Consider the following 17,088-nt stretch of genomic DNA (forward strand, 5'->3'; position numbering starts at 1 on the left):
GTAATAAAAAATTAACCATAAAGGAACATTTTTAATATGTACTGCATCTTAAACTATAGCTGTAAGATAAATGCTTTAACATATTTTGTCAATTAAAAAAGGTACAGAATACCCTTCCGTAGCTCATAATTCAACAATATCATGGGATATCATTCCTCCAAATTACAGGTTATCCAGACATGAACAAAAGATTGGAAAGAGAAGGAAAAAATCTATGCAAGCTAAGAATTTGTGGTTAGATTGGCTTTAAAATCTGCAGGTTAATGAGAAAGACATGATGGGAAAAAGTGAGTTCCATAGTTTTGGGATCCTGGAAAATTAAAACTGAAGACAGTGTGATGAAATTTGATTTCAACTCTGAGAATGAAAGACGTTTAAGATGGTGCCATCTGGAACCTAAGAAGGGAACAGACAATGAAGCAATTTATATTTGAAGAGATGTTTAAATGTCCAAGCAAGCAGGGCCTGGTTGTTAAAAAGAAAACCATATTCCTGTTTGATGTTGGAGGAGGACGCAGGGGATGAAAAATTCAAACATTCCTTGGTTAAGGTCAGCTTCGCCTACCTGGTTTCAGCAGCTTTCTTGGGCAGATGAACGGGAATATTTTCTAGTAAATGGTGTGCTGCTTCAGAATTTTTCAGCACTGCATTTCTCAGATCCTACGGATATAAATCAGGAGACAAAACTAAATTTAAAAAAGGATTGACAAAAATTGTACAGGTTTCTGGACATTAAGCATATTTAAACTTTCACAATATTGCAACAGTAGAAAATTTAGCAACAATTTCAGAAGATAAATCGTACGACTAACCAGGCAAAAAAATGATGTTATACTGGCACTGAGCTTTCAGCAAACTAGTTTGATAATTAAAAATTTCATTTACAGGAGCATTGATTGATGCTACACAACATTTATGACTTCCAGGAATTTTACATAAATGGAAACTGCGTCAGTAGCTGCTTGGCAATTCTATGTTGAATCAATTATTCTTTTAGGTGCAGAAATTCTTTTAAGTTTGACAAAGATTATGAACTTAGTTTAGTTCTGATTCAGCAGCATATAGGGCATCTGCTTTTTTAACCTGCAGATGTAGTTTTTATTGAGCCCTTACAATGGAACACGAGAATTCCTCCGATCATTCAGCTTACCTGTCATAGATTGTGCACTGAAGTCTGTGCTGATTTGGCCAATCTCTGCTCATGTGGTGCTAAGGGTTCAAAATTTGGTTGCAATTCCTCTGGGTGAAAGAGGAAAAACGGCCAGATTTCATTTTCTTGATTGCTTTCCAGCTCCTTTCTGGAAAGTACAATAGGGCAAAACAGGAATGGCTTTGGCTGAGATAGGTTCTGCAACTGAATAATCAATCCACTTTACTGTAGAGTAACAGACCATATCCTGTCAGGAATGCAAATCTTCAGAAAAGATGGAGAACATCAGCAAGAGGGGGAAAAAAATAGAAAGTCGAATAGGATCTCAGCCATGCCAACATAGAATAGCAAGAGGGGCCAGATGCAGCCCCAAATGAAGGGGCGAATATTCTGAATGAGCATAGAAACATCTCAGACTGCTTTCTCTAATGTGACAAGTAGCTATTATTGCCTCTTAGTTAGGGTAGGTGCATGGAGTACAAGGCTGGAAACAGGGGAAAGATGGTTTGAAGAAAAACCCAACTTGTTAAAAGCACAGCTGTGCCTTGTTTAGTGTTCCTAACAAGTTAATGAAAAACACTCTGCTAAACAAAAATAATTTTGCCATGACAAAACATGTAAGAGTTGGTTTATGTTCCCACCCGGGCAGAGTTTTTAAAAATTCATTTACAGGGTGTGGGCATCCCTGGCTAGGCCAGCATTTATTGCCCATCCCTAATTGCCCTCGAGAAGGTGGTGGTGAGCTGCCTTCTTGAACCGTTGCAGTTCCTGTGGTGTAGGTACACCCACAAGGAAGGGAGTTCCAAGATTTTAATCCAGTGAGTGAAGGAAAAGCGATATAATTCCAAGTCAGGATGGTGAGTGTCTGGAGCGGAACTTCCAGGTGGTGGCAGTCCCATCTATCTGCTGCTCTTATCCTTCTAGATGGTAGTGGGTTTGGAAGTTGCTGCCTAAAGAGCCTTGATGAGTTTCTGCAGTGTATCTTGTAGATGGCACACACTGCTGCTACTGTGCATCGGTGGTGGAGGGACTGAATGTGGAAGTGGTGCCAATCAAGTGGGGTGCTATGTTCTGGGTGGTATCAAGCTTCTTGAGTGTTGTTGGAGCTGCACTCGTCCAGCCAAGCAGAGAGTACTCCATCATTCCTAGTAGATGGTGGAGAGGCTTTGGGGGAATCAGTTACTCGCCACAAGATTCCTAGCCTCTGACCTGCTCTTGTAGCCACAGTATCTTTATGGCTAGTCCAGTTCAGTTTCTGGTCAAAGGTAACCCCCCAGGTTGTTAATGGGGGATTCAGCGATGGACATGCCATTGAATGTCAAGGATCTTGTTAGAGATGGTCATTACCAGGCACTTGTGTGGCACGAGTGTTACTTGCCACTTGTGAGCCCAAGTCTGGATATTGTCCAGGTCTTGCTGTATTTGAACATGGACTGCTTCAGTATCTGAGGAGTCATGAATGGTGCTGAACATTGCGCAATCATCAGTGAACATCCCCATCTGACCTTATGATGGAAGGAAGGTCATTGATGAAGCTGAAAACGGTTGTGCCTATAGGATACGACCCTGAGGAACACCTGCAGTGATGTCTTGGAATGGAGCTAATTGACCTCCAACAACCACAACCATCTTCCTTTGTGCTAGGTATGACTCACAACCAGTGAAGAGTTTTCCCTGATTTCCATTGACTCCAGTTTTGCTAGGACTCCTTGACGCCACACTCAGTTAAATGCTGCCTTGACATCAAGGGCACTCACCTTCACCACACCTCTGGAGTTCAGCTCTTTTGTCCATGTTTGAGTCAAGTCTGTAATGAGGTCAGAAGTTGAGTGACCCTGGCAGAACCCAAACTGAGCATCAGTGATCAGGTTATTGCTAAGCAAGTGCCACCTGATAGCACTGTTGGTGACCCCTTCCACCACTTTACTAATGATTGAGAGTAAACTGATGGGGCAGTAATTGGCTGGGTTGGATTTGTCCAGCTGTGTGTGTGTACAGAACACACCTGGGTAATTTTCTACATTGTCGGATAGATGCCTGTGTTGTAGCTCTACAGGAACAGAATCACAAAATCATAACAGCACAAGAGGCCATTCAGCCCATCATGTCTGCACCAGCTCTCCAAATAAGCATTATGACCTAGTGCCATTGCCCTGTCTTTTCCCCATATCCATGCACATTTGAATAGAAACAATCAAGTAATGTCCTCTTGAATGCCTCGATTGAACCTGCCTCCACCACACTTCTAGGCAGTGCATTCCAGACCCGAACCACTCGTTGTGGTCACACTTGCTTCTTTTGCAAGTCACTTTAAATCTGTTCTTGATCTTTTCACAAGTAGGAATAGCTTCTCTCTATCTACTCTGTCCAGCCACCTCATGATTTTGAACATCTCTATCAAATCTTTTCTCAGCCTTCTTCTCTCCAAGGAGAACAGTCCCAACCTCACCAATCTATCCTCATAGCTGAAGTTTCTCATCCCTGGAACTATTCTTGTACCTCTTCTGCACTCTCTCCAATATGTTCACACCCTTCCTATATTTTGATGCCCAGAACTGTACACAATATTCCAGCTGAAATCTAACAAGTGTCATATAAATTCAGCATAATCTCCCTGCTCTTGTACTCTATGCCCCTATTAATAAAGCCCTGGATACTATATGCTTTATCAACTGCTCTCTCTGCCTGTCCTTCCACCTTCAATGATCTATGCACATATACATCCAAGTCTTTCTGCTCCTGCACCCACTTCAAAATTTCATCCCTTATTTTATATTGTCTGTCCACGTTCTTCCTACCAAAATGCATCACCTCACACTTCTCTGCATTGAACTTCATCTGCCACCTATCTGGCCACTTCATGTCTATGTACTCTTAAAGTTCCACACCATTGTCCTCAGTTTACAACAATCCCAAGCTTCATAGCATCCGCAAACTTTGAAATTGTCCCCTGCACACTGAGATCTAGATCAGTAATACATATCAAGAAAAGCAAGGGTCCCAATAACGACCCCTGAGGAACTCCACTACTAACATTCTCCCAGCCCAAAAAATATCCATTAACTATTATTCTCTACTTCCTATTTTTCAGCCAATTTTGTATCCACATTGTTACTGCCCCTTTTATTCTATGAGCAATAATTTTTTTCAGAAGTCGGTTGTGTGGCACTCCAGGAAATGACTTTGCAAAGTCCATGTACACCACATCAACAGTATTACCCTCATCGACCTTTTCTGTTACCTCTTCAAAAGGTTCCAGCAAGTTAGTTAAACACTATTTCCCCTTTAGAAATCCAGGCTGGCTGTTCCTCATCAACCCATATTTTTCCATGTGACTACTAACTCTATTCCAAATAATTGTTTCTAGAATCTTGCCCACCACTGAAGTTAAACTGACTGGTCTATAATTGCTGGGCTTATCCTTACAATCTTTTTTGAACAAGGGCATAATGTTTGCAATTCTCTAATCCTCTGGCACTACCGGAGTCTAGGGAAGATCGAATTGTTATGGCTAGTGCCCCTGCAATTTCTACTTGCACTTCCTTCAATATCCTTGGATGCATCTCATCTGGTCCTGGTGCCTTGTCAACTTTAAGTACCAACAGACAATTCAACACTTCAATAATTTTGAGCTCTTCTAGTGAGTTTCCTCATCTGTCACCATAACTTGGGTGGCATCTACCTCCCTGGTAAAGACAGATGTAAAGTATTCATTTAATACCCCAGCCATGGTCCCTTCGTCCAGGTATAAATTCCCTTTTACGTCCCTAATCCTCCCTTTTACTACATTTTTACTATTTATATGTCTATAGAAGACTTTAGGATTCCCCTTTACGTTGGCTACCAATCCTTTCTCATAATCCCTCTTAGCTGCTGGAATATGCTTTTTCACCTCTCCTCTGAATCTTCTGTATTCCTCTTAGTTCTCAACAGCTTGACTAGGCCACGGCAAGTTCTGGAGCACAAGCATTCAGTACTCTTGCCAGAATATTGTCATGGCATATAGCCTTTGCAGTATCCAGTACCTTCAGCCATTTCTTGATATCACGTGGAGTGAATTGAATTGGCTGAAAACTGGCATCTATGGTGCTGGGGACCTCTGGAGGAGGCAGAGATGGATCAACCACTCAGCACTTCTGGCTGGATTGTTGCGAATGCTTCAGTCTTATCTTTTGCACCGATTTGCTGGGCTCCTCCATCATTGGAGGATGAGTTGTTTAATTGTCCACCACCATACATGACTGGATGTGGCAGGACTGCAGAGCTTAAAACTATTCCGTTGGTTGTGGGAGCACTTAGCTCTGTCTATTACTTGCTGCTTATGCTGCTTGGCACGCAAGTTTTCCTATGTTGTCGCTTCACCAGGTTGACACCTCATTTTTAGGTATGCCTGATGCTGCTCCTGGCATGCCCTCCTGCACTTTTCATTGAACCAGGATTGATCCCCTGGCTTAGTGGTAATGGTAGAGTCAGGGATATGCTGGACCATGAGGTTACAGATTGTGGTCGAGTACAATTGTGCTGCCGCTGATGGCCCACAGCGACTCATGGTTGCCAGGCCTTGAGTTGCTAGATCTGTTCAAAGTCTATCCCACTTAGCACGTTGTGTGGCATTATCACCACGATGGAGGGTATCCTGAATGTGAAGATGGGACTTCGTCTCCACAAGGACTGTGGAGGTGGTCATTCCTACTGATACTGTCATGGACAGATACATCTGTGGCAGGCAGGTTGGTGAGGAATCTCTTGCAGATTCACTTACCATCTGCTGCAGACCCAGTCTAGCAGCTATATCCTTTAGAACTTGGCCAGCTCAGTGTGTCATGGTGCTCCCAAGCATTCTTGGTGATGGACATTGAAGTCCCCCACCCAGAATATATTTTGTGCCCTTGCCACCCTCAGTGCCTCCTCCAAGTGATGTCCAACATAGAGAAAATTCCCAGACGCCTCCAAGGTCTGATTCTGTGAGTATGACATTGTTGGTCTGTTGCTTGACTAGTCTGTGAGACAGTTCTTCCAATTTTGATTCAAGCCCCCAGATGTTTGTAAGGAGGTCAACAGGCTTGCTGTTGTCGTTTCCGGTGCCTAGGTCGATGCCGGGTGGTCCATCCAGTTTTATTCCTTGTTACTGACACCCCAAGTACAACAGTAGAAGCAAGTGTGGCTGTTCATGCCAAACTCATTAAAAACACTTCAATTTTTCCTGAATAGTTTGAGATAATAATTTAACAAAGTAAAAAAATATGGGTGGAGAACAGAGGTATATCGCCAGTTTTAAATTGAGGCATTTTTATTTGGAAACTTGGGAAAGAGTCAAAAATTCTCATTTTCAAATCCTCCCAATGGCCCCACTCTGTCATCTCTGTAACCTCCTCCAGGCCTACAAACCTACAACTCTGGCCTCTTGTGCATCACTAATTTTAATTGCGCTATCATTAGCAGGCATGCTGCCATGCCCTCAGCTCTAGAATTTCCTCCCTAAACCCATCTTCATCTGTCCTAACACATCCTAATACAATTCTGCTAAATTTTGTTTGATAACACTCCTATGAAGTGCTTTTTAATGTTGTAGAACATTATTTGAAAGAGGGGTTGAATTACTAAATGGAGAGAGGTTCACAATTTCTAACATTTCGTTCATTGATTTTCTGCAATGAAACAAGCTTTCTGGGAGAATCTTGAATTTGGGCTTGAAGCAGAGAACGAGGACCCGTTTTACAAAACTCAACAAGTCTAAATGAGACCATAAAAATTGATATACAAGGAAAATATAAGGGGTGCATTGCAATGCCACACTCTCCTCTGCTCACCTGCCCCACCGCACTGAGTTCCAAATGTACTTTTAGATCAGAAACTCAAAATATGCAGAATTACAGTTGTGAATCCACGTTCTCCACCACATGAAATTTCATTAAGAATTGATGTAAATAATTGCTTGGAATGCTTTTCATTTAACAGAAAATATTCAACTTTATTAAAATTTAACGATTGTTAATAAAAAGAAAGACTACACATCTGAAGATATTCCTAATTGGCAATAGAATCCAATCTCTTTGCAAATGAATAGAATGGCTTCACCTGAAGAGATTTCAGTTCAGTTCGCTGCTGTAGTATCTGCATCTGAAAAATATCCAGGGTATCCCGAATGCTAGACAATTCTAGCCCAATCTTCTGCAGAACTTTTGTAAGTGAAGGGTCACTACCTAATGACAGAAACATTCACAACTTACATTAAAACTAGCGCAAGGAGGAGAGGAACCAATGAATAAAATAGCAGGAAAAAAAGCATTTCCTCATCAGAAAAATTCACAATCGAACAAATAAAAATGCATTTATTAAGGCCATAGAGGTAACAATAAAGCTGTAGGATCAGTAGTAAATATGTCACTGCTCTGCAGTAAATGAAAAAATTACCAAAGTAGGCAACAAAAGTTGCATAAAAAGGTCAGGATACTGTGCGAGTGAGGTTTGGGCACTACTTATTTATCTGCAGTGTGTTAAGAGGCAGTCAACACGAAAGGAGATCTAAAAATCTTCTACCAGCACGTAAATAAGTAAGTGGGCCGTAAGAAGTAGAGTGGGTGCTAATAGGGCAAAGACAGTGATATATGCTTTGAGGCACAGGACAAGGCTAGAATACTTTAATGAGTACCTTGTATCAGTGTTTACTAAGGAAGAGGATGCTGACAAAACTTTGGTAGAAACAAAAATGGTACAGGTACAGATAATGAATGGGAGCGATAATTGAGAGGCAGGAGATATCAGAAAGGTTGGCTATATTTTGAGTGGATAAGTCACCTGGTCCGGATGGACTAGACTCGGTAGTCTTACAGCACAGGAGGAGGCCATTCGGCCCATCATGTCCATGCAGGTAAAAGATCTGACTACACTAAGCCCATTTTCCAGTGCTTGGCCTATAGCCCTGAAGGCTATGGCAACACAAGTGAATATCTAAACACTTAAATATTACAAGTTTCTGATTCAACCACCATTTCAGGCAGGGAGTTCCAGACTCCCACCAACCTCTGGGTGAAAAAAATTTCTCCTCAACTCCCCTTAGCTTTCTACTTCTTACCTTAAATCTATGTCCCCTGGTTAAAAAGTGCCTTCCTATCCACCCTATCTATGCCCTTCATAATCTTATACATGTCTTTCAGGTCCTCTTAACCTTCGATGCTCCAAGGAAAACAACTCCAGCCTATTCAATCTTTCATCATAGCTCAGACCCTCCAGCCCAGGCAGCATCCTAGTAAATCTCCTCTGCACCCTGTCCAGTGCAACCACATCCTTCCTATAGATAAAAGCAAAAAACTGTGGACGCTGGAAATCCAAAACAAAAACAAAAATACCTGTAAAAACTCAGCAGGTCTGACAGCATCTGCGGAGAGGAACACAATTAATGTTTTGAGTCCGTATGACTCTCCAACAGAACTAAAGAAAAATAGAAGAGAGATGAAATATAAGCTGGTTTAAGGGGGGTTGGGACAAGTAGAGCTGGATAGAGGGCCAGTGATAGGTGGAGATGACCAAAAGATGTCATAGACAAAAGGACAAAGAGGTGTTGAAGCTGGTGATATTATCTAAGGAATGTGATAATAAAAGGTACAGATAGCCCTAGTGGGGGTGGGGTGGGGGGAAGGGATCGAAATAGGCTAAAAGGCAAAGATAAAACAATGAATGGAAATACATTTAAAAATAATGGAAATAGGTGGGAAAAGAAAAAGCTATATAAATTATTGGAAAAAAGGGGGATTGGAAAGGGGGTGGGGATGGAGGAGAGAGTTCATGATCTAAAATTGTTGAACTCAATATTCAGTCTGGAAGGCTGTAAAGTGCCTAGTCAGAAGATGAGGTGCTTCCTTCCTATAATGTGGTGACCAGAACTGCACGCAGTACTCCAGTTGTGGCCTAACCAGCATTTTATACAGTTCCAGCATAACCTCCCTGCTCTTATATTGTATGCCTTGGCTAATAAAGGCAGATTTACCTTATGCCTTCTGAACCACCTTATTTACCTGCCCTGCTACCTTCAGCGATCTATGGATATACACACCAAGGTCCCTCTGATCTTCAGTACTTTCCAGGGTCCTACCATTCATACTGTAATCCCTTGCTTTGATAGCCCTCCCCAAGTGCATTACCTCACTTTCCAGGTTGAATTCCATTTGCCACTGCTCTGCCCACCTGGCCAGTCCATTGATATCCTCCTTCAGTTTATGACTATCCTCTTCCCTATTTACCACCCTACCAATTTTTGTGTCATCCGCAAACTTCCCTTAACAAATCCATGCTGACTATCCCTGATTAATCTGTCTCTCTCCAAGTGCAGATATATGTTGTCCCTCAGAATTCGTTCTAGTACCTTCCCTACCACCAAGGTTAGCTGACTAGCCTGTAATTTCCTGGTCTATCCCTTTCTCCTTTTTTAATAACGGGACAATGTTTGCAGAGCCTTCAGTCCTATGGCACCTCATTTGTGGCCAGAGAGGATCTGAAAATTACTGCCAGGGCCCCTGATATCTCTTCCCTTGCCTCCCTCAACAGCCTGGGGCACACCTCATCCGGGCCTGCGGATTTATCCACTTTTAAGGCCACTAAACCCACTAGTACGTCCTCTCTATGTTAATTTCCTCCAATATTTCAGTCTCCAACCCTGATATCTATATCTGTGCCACCCTTTTCCATTGTGAAGGCCAACGCAACGTATTAATTGAGGACCGCATCCATGTTTTCCCGGTCCACACACACATTACCTCTATGGTCCGTAATTGGCCCTACTCTTCCCTTAGTTATTCTCTTGCTCTTTATATATTTAAAAAAGCCCTTTGCGTTTTCCTTTATTCTACCCACCAATACTTTCTCATGTACTCTCTTAGCTTTCCTAATTTCCTTTTTAAGTTTCCCTCTACACTTTTTATACTCCTCTGAACAGTCTGCCGTATTGAGTCCTCGGTATCTGCCATAAGCTTCTCTTTTTATCTTAATCCTAACCTTTATGTCCCTTTACATCCAGGGTTTTCCGGACTTGGTCTTCCTGCTTATCTTTACGGGAACATATTTGCCCTGTACTCTCGCCATTTCCTCCTTGAGTGCCTCCAATGTTCTGACAGTTTTATCTGCACGTAGCTGATCCCAGTCACTTGGGCCAAATCACATCTCATCCTAGTAAAACTAGCCTTTCCCCAGTTTAGAATTTTTATTCCCGGCCTAATCTTATCCTTTTCCATAACTATCCTAAACCTAACTGAGTTATGGTCACTATCTCCAAAATGCTCCCCTACTGATACTGATATGCTTCCACTAGCCCAGGCTCATTTCCAAATATTAAGTCCAGAACTGCCCCCTCCCTTGTTGGGCTATGTACTGGCTAAAAAGGTTCTCCTAGATGCAACTTAAGAATGTTGTTCCCCCCCTACCTTGCACACTAAAACTATCTGTAAATATTTGGGTAGTTAAAATCCCCTACTATTACTGCCCTATTATTCCTACACTTCTCTGAAATTTGATTACATATTTGTTCCTCTATCTCTCCCTGACTGCTTGGGGGCCTGTAATACACACCCAACAGTGTGTTTGCCCCTTTTGTGTTTTTTACTTCTACCCATTTGGCTTCATTGGATGATCCTTCCAAGATATCATCCCTTCTCTTTGCTATTATTGATTCCTTGATCAATACTGCAACCCCCCCCAACCCCCCGGTCCTCTTCTATTTCCCCTCTCCTCAGTCTGAATACTCTATAACCAGGAATGTCAAGCTGCAACTTCTGCCCTTCTTTTAGCCAAGTCTCGTCATAGCTATGATATCATACTCCCACGTGCCTATCTGCGCCCTCAGCTCATCTGTCTTATTCCTCCAGCTCTTTGCATTCAAATATATTCCATTTAGATTTGCAAAACTCACTTCTTTCTTATCCAGCCTATGTTTCCTCTGCCTTCCAGACTCACTTACAAGCATTTTAACTTCTAATTGCATTTCAGCTTTTCTCCCCTCTGAATTACTTTGCAGGATCCAACCTCCCTGCCAATTTAGTTTAAATGCGCCCCAACAGCATCAGCAAACCTCACCACGAGGGTGTTGCTCCCGTCCCTGTTCAGGTGTATCCAGTCCAACTTGTACAGGTCCCACCACCCTAGAAACGGTCCCAATGCCCAAGGAATCTAAAGCCCTCCTTCCTGCACCATCTATCCAGCCATGCACGCATCTGCTCTATCTTTCTGTTCCTATACACACTACTACATAGCACTAGGAATAATCTAGAGATTGCTATCTTTGAAGTCCTGCTTTTCAATTTCCTACCTAACTCCTTAAAGTCCTCATTTGTCTTTCTTCCTGTGTCATTGGTCCCAACATGGACCACGATGTCTGGCTGTTCACCCTCCCCCTTCAGAATGTCCTGCAGCCATTCCGTAACATCCTTGACCCTGGCACCCGGGAGGCAACATACCATCCTGGAGGCACATCTACAGCTGCAGAAGCACCTGTCTACTCCCCTCACTAACGAATCCCCTACCGCTATTGCCCTTCCACACTTCATCCTCCTACCCTGAGCAGCTAGACCACCCACAATGCCATGACTTTTGCTCTGGTTGGCATTCAGAGGAACCGTCACTCTCTCCATTTTCCAAGGCCAAAAAATGGTTTACGAGCAAGATGCACTCAGGGGATTCCCCCACTACCTACCTGATCTCCTTCTTCTGTTTGGTGGTCACCCATTCTCTCTGTTTGCACTTTCTGAAGTTGCGGGGTGACCGTTTCCTGAACCGTGCTACCCATGAATGTCTCAGCCTCATGAATGCACCATAGCTGCCACTCAAGATACAAAGCCTGGAGCTCAAGTTGCTCCAGTTGGAAGCACCTCCTGCACACATGGTTACCCAGACCGCCAGGAGCGTCTAGGATTTCCCACATAGCGCAGGATGTGCAAATCATGGGACTGAGCTCCCCAGACATATCTTAACTAAACAGAATATGGGCCCTTGCTTTTATTTTACCCTTACTCCTACTTGAGTATAAACTAAATGCTAGATCCTCCTCTTGCACTCACCTCTAGGTGCTGCTGACTGCCTTACCCAGGGCCCTCCTCTCACACACTCCTTCCAGGTTGCTGAAAGAAGTGGGAGTTGGGGGGGCTGGGGAAGGAGGTGCCAGAGGATTGGACAATGGCAAACATGATATCCTTGTTCAAGAAAGGATATAAAGACAGTCTGAGCAACTACAGGCCAGTTAGTTTAACATCGGTGGCGGTAATGTTTGGGAACAATAATCTAGGGTAAAAAAAACTCTCTAAATGCCTGTTGCTCGAATTAGCATGGATTTGGAAAGGCAAATAATGATCAACTAATCTAACTTTTTGATGAAATAACAGAAGGTTGATGACTGGCCTTGCCAGTGAGGCCCACACCCCATGAGAGGATTAAAAAAAGGGAATGTTGTTAAAATGTTAAAAAGTGTTAAAAAACGATGTTGGCTATATGGATTTTAAGAAAATATTTGATAAAGTACTACATAAAGGCTAGTTAACAAAATTGCTTCTTATGGAATTGGAGGATCAGTGGCAACTTGGATTAAAAAATTGGCTTAAGGACAGCAAATAGAAGTCGTGGTAAATGGTTATTTTTCAGACCGGAGGATGGTAGAGTGATGTTCTCCAGGGTTCAGGTCCAGAATCATCAATTTTTATGCCACTAATAAATACAATATTTGCTGATATCTGTGACGAAAGTATAATAATTTTCATAATATTTTTCTTTATTGTGAAGTAGGTTTTTGCCGGTAAGTATAGTTGGGTCTGTGTGTGATTTAATTACATTTGGATTAAAGTGGACTGCAAGCTTGAAATCATTAAAAGCTAAATGCTTGATATGCTAATGAGTAAACATGGATGCTGGCTTAGCATGTAAGGTGTGAAGGGAATTTGCATTGTTCAATTTAAAAAAGGTATTATTTGAATTTCAAAGGGGTCTTTATCTGCTTACAGCTGGCCAGATAAGCAAGGCTAAGGAATGTGTTTATTTTTCCCCAAACCTACTGACAATATTGGCAATATGGAAGTTTTATATTATGAGGAAGACCGTTTCAAAGACATATGGAACAATAGAATTTACATATTAAAAAAAAGAGAAACATATGTAAAAGGAGAATGAAAGACTGTGTGTTAGAAGGCCATGTAAGATCTAACAAGAGTGTGTATGAAAGAGCCTTAATGAAGCCTCCAGCATTTGTGCATAAGTCTTCTATATAACGAAACTGAAGTTTGGGAAAAGCCATTTGGAATTTCACTGCCGAGTGGGTATTGTGTTAATGTGCTGGTTCTGTTTCAAATCTAAAATCTATTTTGGACCATTGCTTTAAAGGGAGTGTAACTGGGGTCAGGTTAATTAGGAATTTTCCGAGTTATTAAAGTAGTAAGTAAATGTAGTCTTATGTATGTAATTGAAATCTTTTGTATTTTGTTAATAAATATTTTAATTTAATTTTTAAAATCTCTAAAGATCTTGGTGGACTTATTACTTCTGAATTCAGTGTACATATCTTGTAATAAATTTTAATTGCAAAACAGTCGTGATAGTGTGACCAGATTTCCCTTGTGGATTCGGTCCGCCTGACACACATCATCTGGCACATTATAACATACCAAACTTGGAGTAGTGGCAAACAACGAGAACTTTATGAATCAATTGCAACAGAGCATAAAATAGGCTAGCAGAATGAGCAGATAAGTGGCAGATGGAATACAGAGAAGTTGAGGTGATGCGTTTTGGTAGAAGTTAATAGGAAAGGTAATATAGAATTAGCGGCACAATTCTCAAGAGTGTTGACTGATAGAGAGACTTTTGGGTCCGTTGAAGGTGGCAGGTCATAGAGGGAGTGGCTAGCAAAGCATATAGAATCTTGGGCTACATAAATTGAGGCATTGAGTACAGAAGCAGGGAAATCATGCTGAATCTTTATAAACCTCCAATTAGACCCCAGCTAGAGTATTACTTCCAGTTCTGGTCATCACACCTTAGGAAGGATGCAAAGATCTTTTGAGAGGGTGAGAGGAGATTTACCAGAACTGTTCCAGAGATGAGAGGTTTTAAAGGTTAGGTTGGAGAAACTTGCGTTGTTCTCCTTGGAACAAAGGAGGTTGAGGGGAGATTTGATAACACTGTACACAAGATTATGACAGGCTTAGTAAAGGAGACAAAGAAAAACTGTTTCCATTAACTAATGGCACATGGACTAGAGACACAGCTTTAAGATCTTTGGCAATAGATGGAAGTGGAATGAGGGTGAATGTTTTTTTTTGAAGAACGCAGAGAATGGCAATGATGACCTGGAACACTCTGCTCATGACAGCAGTGGAAGCAGAGATGATCAATGATTTCAAACGGAAATTTGATGGGCACCCGAAGGAAATAAACTTGCAGGGTGGTGGAATGGAACTGGCAGGATTGTTCGATGGCTTGATTGGTTCCTTCTATGCTGTAAATAACTATATAACTCTACTCTATTCCCAATGTTTTGAGGCCTTATTCCAAAAATGTATTTACCCAACTTAAGACTACAGAGTGACATACAATTATGCACAATATTACCACTTTTTCAAAGCAATCCACATTTGAAGAGTTTTAAGGTAAACTCAATTTTCAAATTTTATTCGTTAAAGTTTAGCCAATTTTATAATTAAATATAGAGAGCTGAAAGTCACATTCAACCTACACATGTTCTTCAGCTGCATGGATCTTTTGATAGAAGATATCTTGTTGTTCAGTTGAACTGACACATCTTGCAAGTCCATAGATGTCATCCTCTACAAAATCAAGATGAAATCCAATATAACCTAACAATATAAAAGGGAACTTACTCAACGGCTTTTGTCTTCAGTAGAACTTTTGCTCCCAACCCTGAATATATGATATGATCTTAAATTCACTAACCTCCAGCAACACTTTCTAGCAGGTACTATTCCAAGTTTTTATTACTTGTTTAACATTAAGATATCAGTTTTCAGCATAGCTGAAAATAAGCAATGGACAGGCTAACTCCGGCAAAGTTTCAGATCCAGAATCAAAAAGGGAAACTGTCGCAGGGAGAGAGAATTCTAGTTTACATAAACTGGTTGCTCAGCACTTTGTTGGACAGCCTCATATCAGCATTTCCCCTTGGCAGAATTCATTATATAAGGTGCAATGACAAGTTTTGAAAATAATTGGGAACGCAGCTTTTGACTCTTACAGCAACATCAGCATAACGACTGGGATTTTACAGGCTGTCTTGTATAGATCTTTCTTATTCCATACAGCAGGAGTCAATCATGGAAAAATTGGATTGCATAGCAAATTTATGCACACTTAGTGCAAATTCGTCACTTTGTACCAGTCAATTATTTTACAAGGTGCATACTGCTCTCAAGTGGCCTAAATTCACAATGCAACAATCAGGCTGAAAAATACATAAGCCTTTACACCAGAAGCCCTGTGCCATAATCTGAAATAAGAGGCAAATTCTCTGTTCAGAGTAATAAGGGTATCCAAATACATTGCTGGCAAACCCCAATAATGCATAGACAAGGCCTCTACTTTTAAAAAAAAATTTCAGTATGTATAAATTTGCACTCAGTGGGTGTCTGTTCAAACCATATGTGACTTATATAAATGTGACCATGATGTAACATTAATTCAATCAGATCACAGGATTTGTAAACACAACACAGAACTTTGCAAAGCAGTACGTGTTGAAGTTCAATTGTGGAGAATAAATGCTTTTTGTAGTTCAGGACACCACATTAGAGGTGTGGAATAAGCATGATATGGATTAAATAGGATAGCTGGATTGACAGCATATATAGGGTATTTATAAAAACTAATAAAAGCCAGTGAAACCCTTCTTCTCTTCCAAGCTGGTCATTCCCCATCTTCATTCCTTCCAATTCAAGGGGCAAAGGCTTGACCATACCTGGCACACAATTGTTTTAACAAGAGATGACTGGATCACATCAAGCACCACATGGCTTGCACTCCTCTGCCGAAACGGCTTACTACTCCAATATCATCCTTGAAAGAAAAAAAGGTAACCGCTAGTTCCTTTTCTCTACTGTCAGCCATCTCCTTCATCCTCATCTCTTAAAATACAATGACCTCATGGCTTTAAATGTCACTAAATTAAAATAATCCATTGTTTCGACCAAATCACTCACCTTTCTGTTTGACTGCAGAACCAAATCTGGCCCATGGTTCCTATTTGAGCTAACCTTCAACCCTAATTTCTTTCCTATCTTTCCCCACCACTCCTCAGAGCTCAACTTGTCCATGAACCACCTTCTGCTCTTGATCCCATTCCCATTAAATCACTGACTTTCCTTTCTAGCCTTTTGTTGACATTATAAACAGCTTCCCATCCTTCAGATACTATCCTTCACTATCTAAAAAGCACCATCCTCAAAAAGTTCACACTTGACAATTCTGGCCTTGCAAACTACTGCCCCATCACTAAGCTCCCTCTCTCTTTCAAAGTCCTTGAACATGCTATCATCTTCCAAATCTCTGCCCATCTTTGTTGCAACTCCATGGTTCAATCTCTCCAATCAAACGCTATTCCTGCCACAATAACAAAATGACCCCAATGAAAGTCATATCTGACATCCTCAGAGTTGAGGCTGAAAGTCAGCTATGATCATATTAAATGCTGCAGCAGGATTTGCAAGGATTTAAGTATAGCCTGTGTCTTATGTTTCTTAAGCTATTTGAATCCTAACGACAACTCTTCATGTTGAAATCATTCTAATAGCTATCGGAATCATTGAACAATTTCCCCAATAGCCTGGTTGTATATCAAAAGGGAATTGGATTACTACCTGAAAAGAAATAATGTGCAAGGTTACGGGGATAAGGCAGGAGAGTGGGACTAGGTGGAATGCTCTTTCAGAGAAAAAGTGCAGTCGTGATGGGCTGAA

General features: G+C 41.4%; 1 protein-coding gene across 2 annotated transcripts in view; it reads right to left on the bottom strand.

Annotated features, from left to right (window-relative positions):
* ska1 (spindle and kinetochore associated complex subunit 1) overlaps positions 1–17,088 on the bottom strand; it is a 43,840-nt gene that overhangs the window by 15,457 nt on the left and 11,295 nt on the right. The window contains exons 2-4 of one of the 2 annotated variants that reach the window (XM_041188954.1): positions 14,856–14,946; positions 7,229–7,353; positions 566–660 (exon numbers count right to left, since the gene is read on the bottom strand). In XM_041188954.1, coding sequence (XP_041044888.1) covers positions 566–660; positions 7,229–7,353; positions 14,856–14,943 — 308 coding nt within the window. In that variant the 5' untranslated portion in view covers positions 14,944–14,946. Of the gene's footprint in view, positions 1–565; positions 661–7,228; positions 7,354–14,855; positions 14,977–17,088 lie in introns of both variants that reach the window. The other variant, XM_041189005.1, reaches the window with a different exon arrangement.

The sequence above is a fragment of the Carcharodon carcharias genome, chromosome 1, assembly GCF_017639515.1.
Source record: "Carcharodon carcharias isolate sCarCar2 chromosome 1, sCarCar2.pri, whole genome shotgun sequence".
NCBI lineage: Eukaryota > Metazoa > Chordata > Chondrichthyes > Lamniformes > Lamnidae > Carcharodon > Carcharodon carcharias.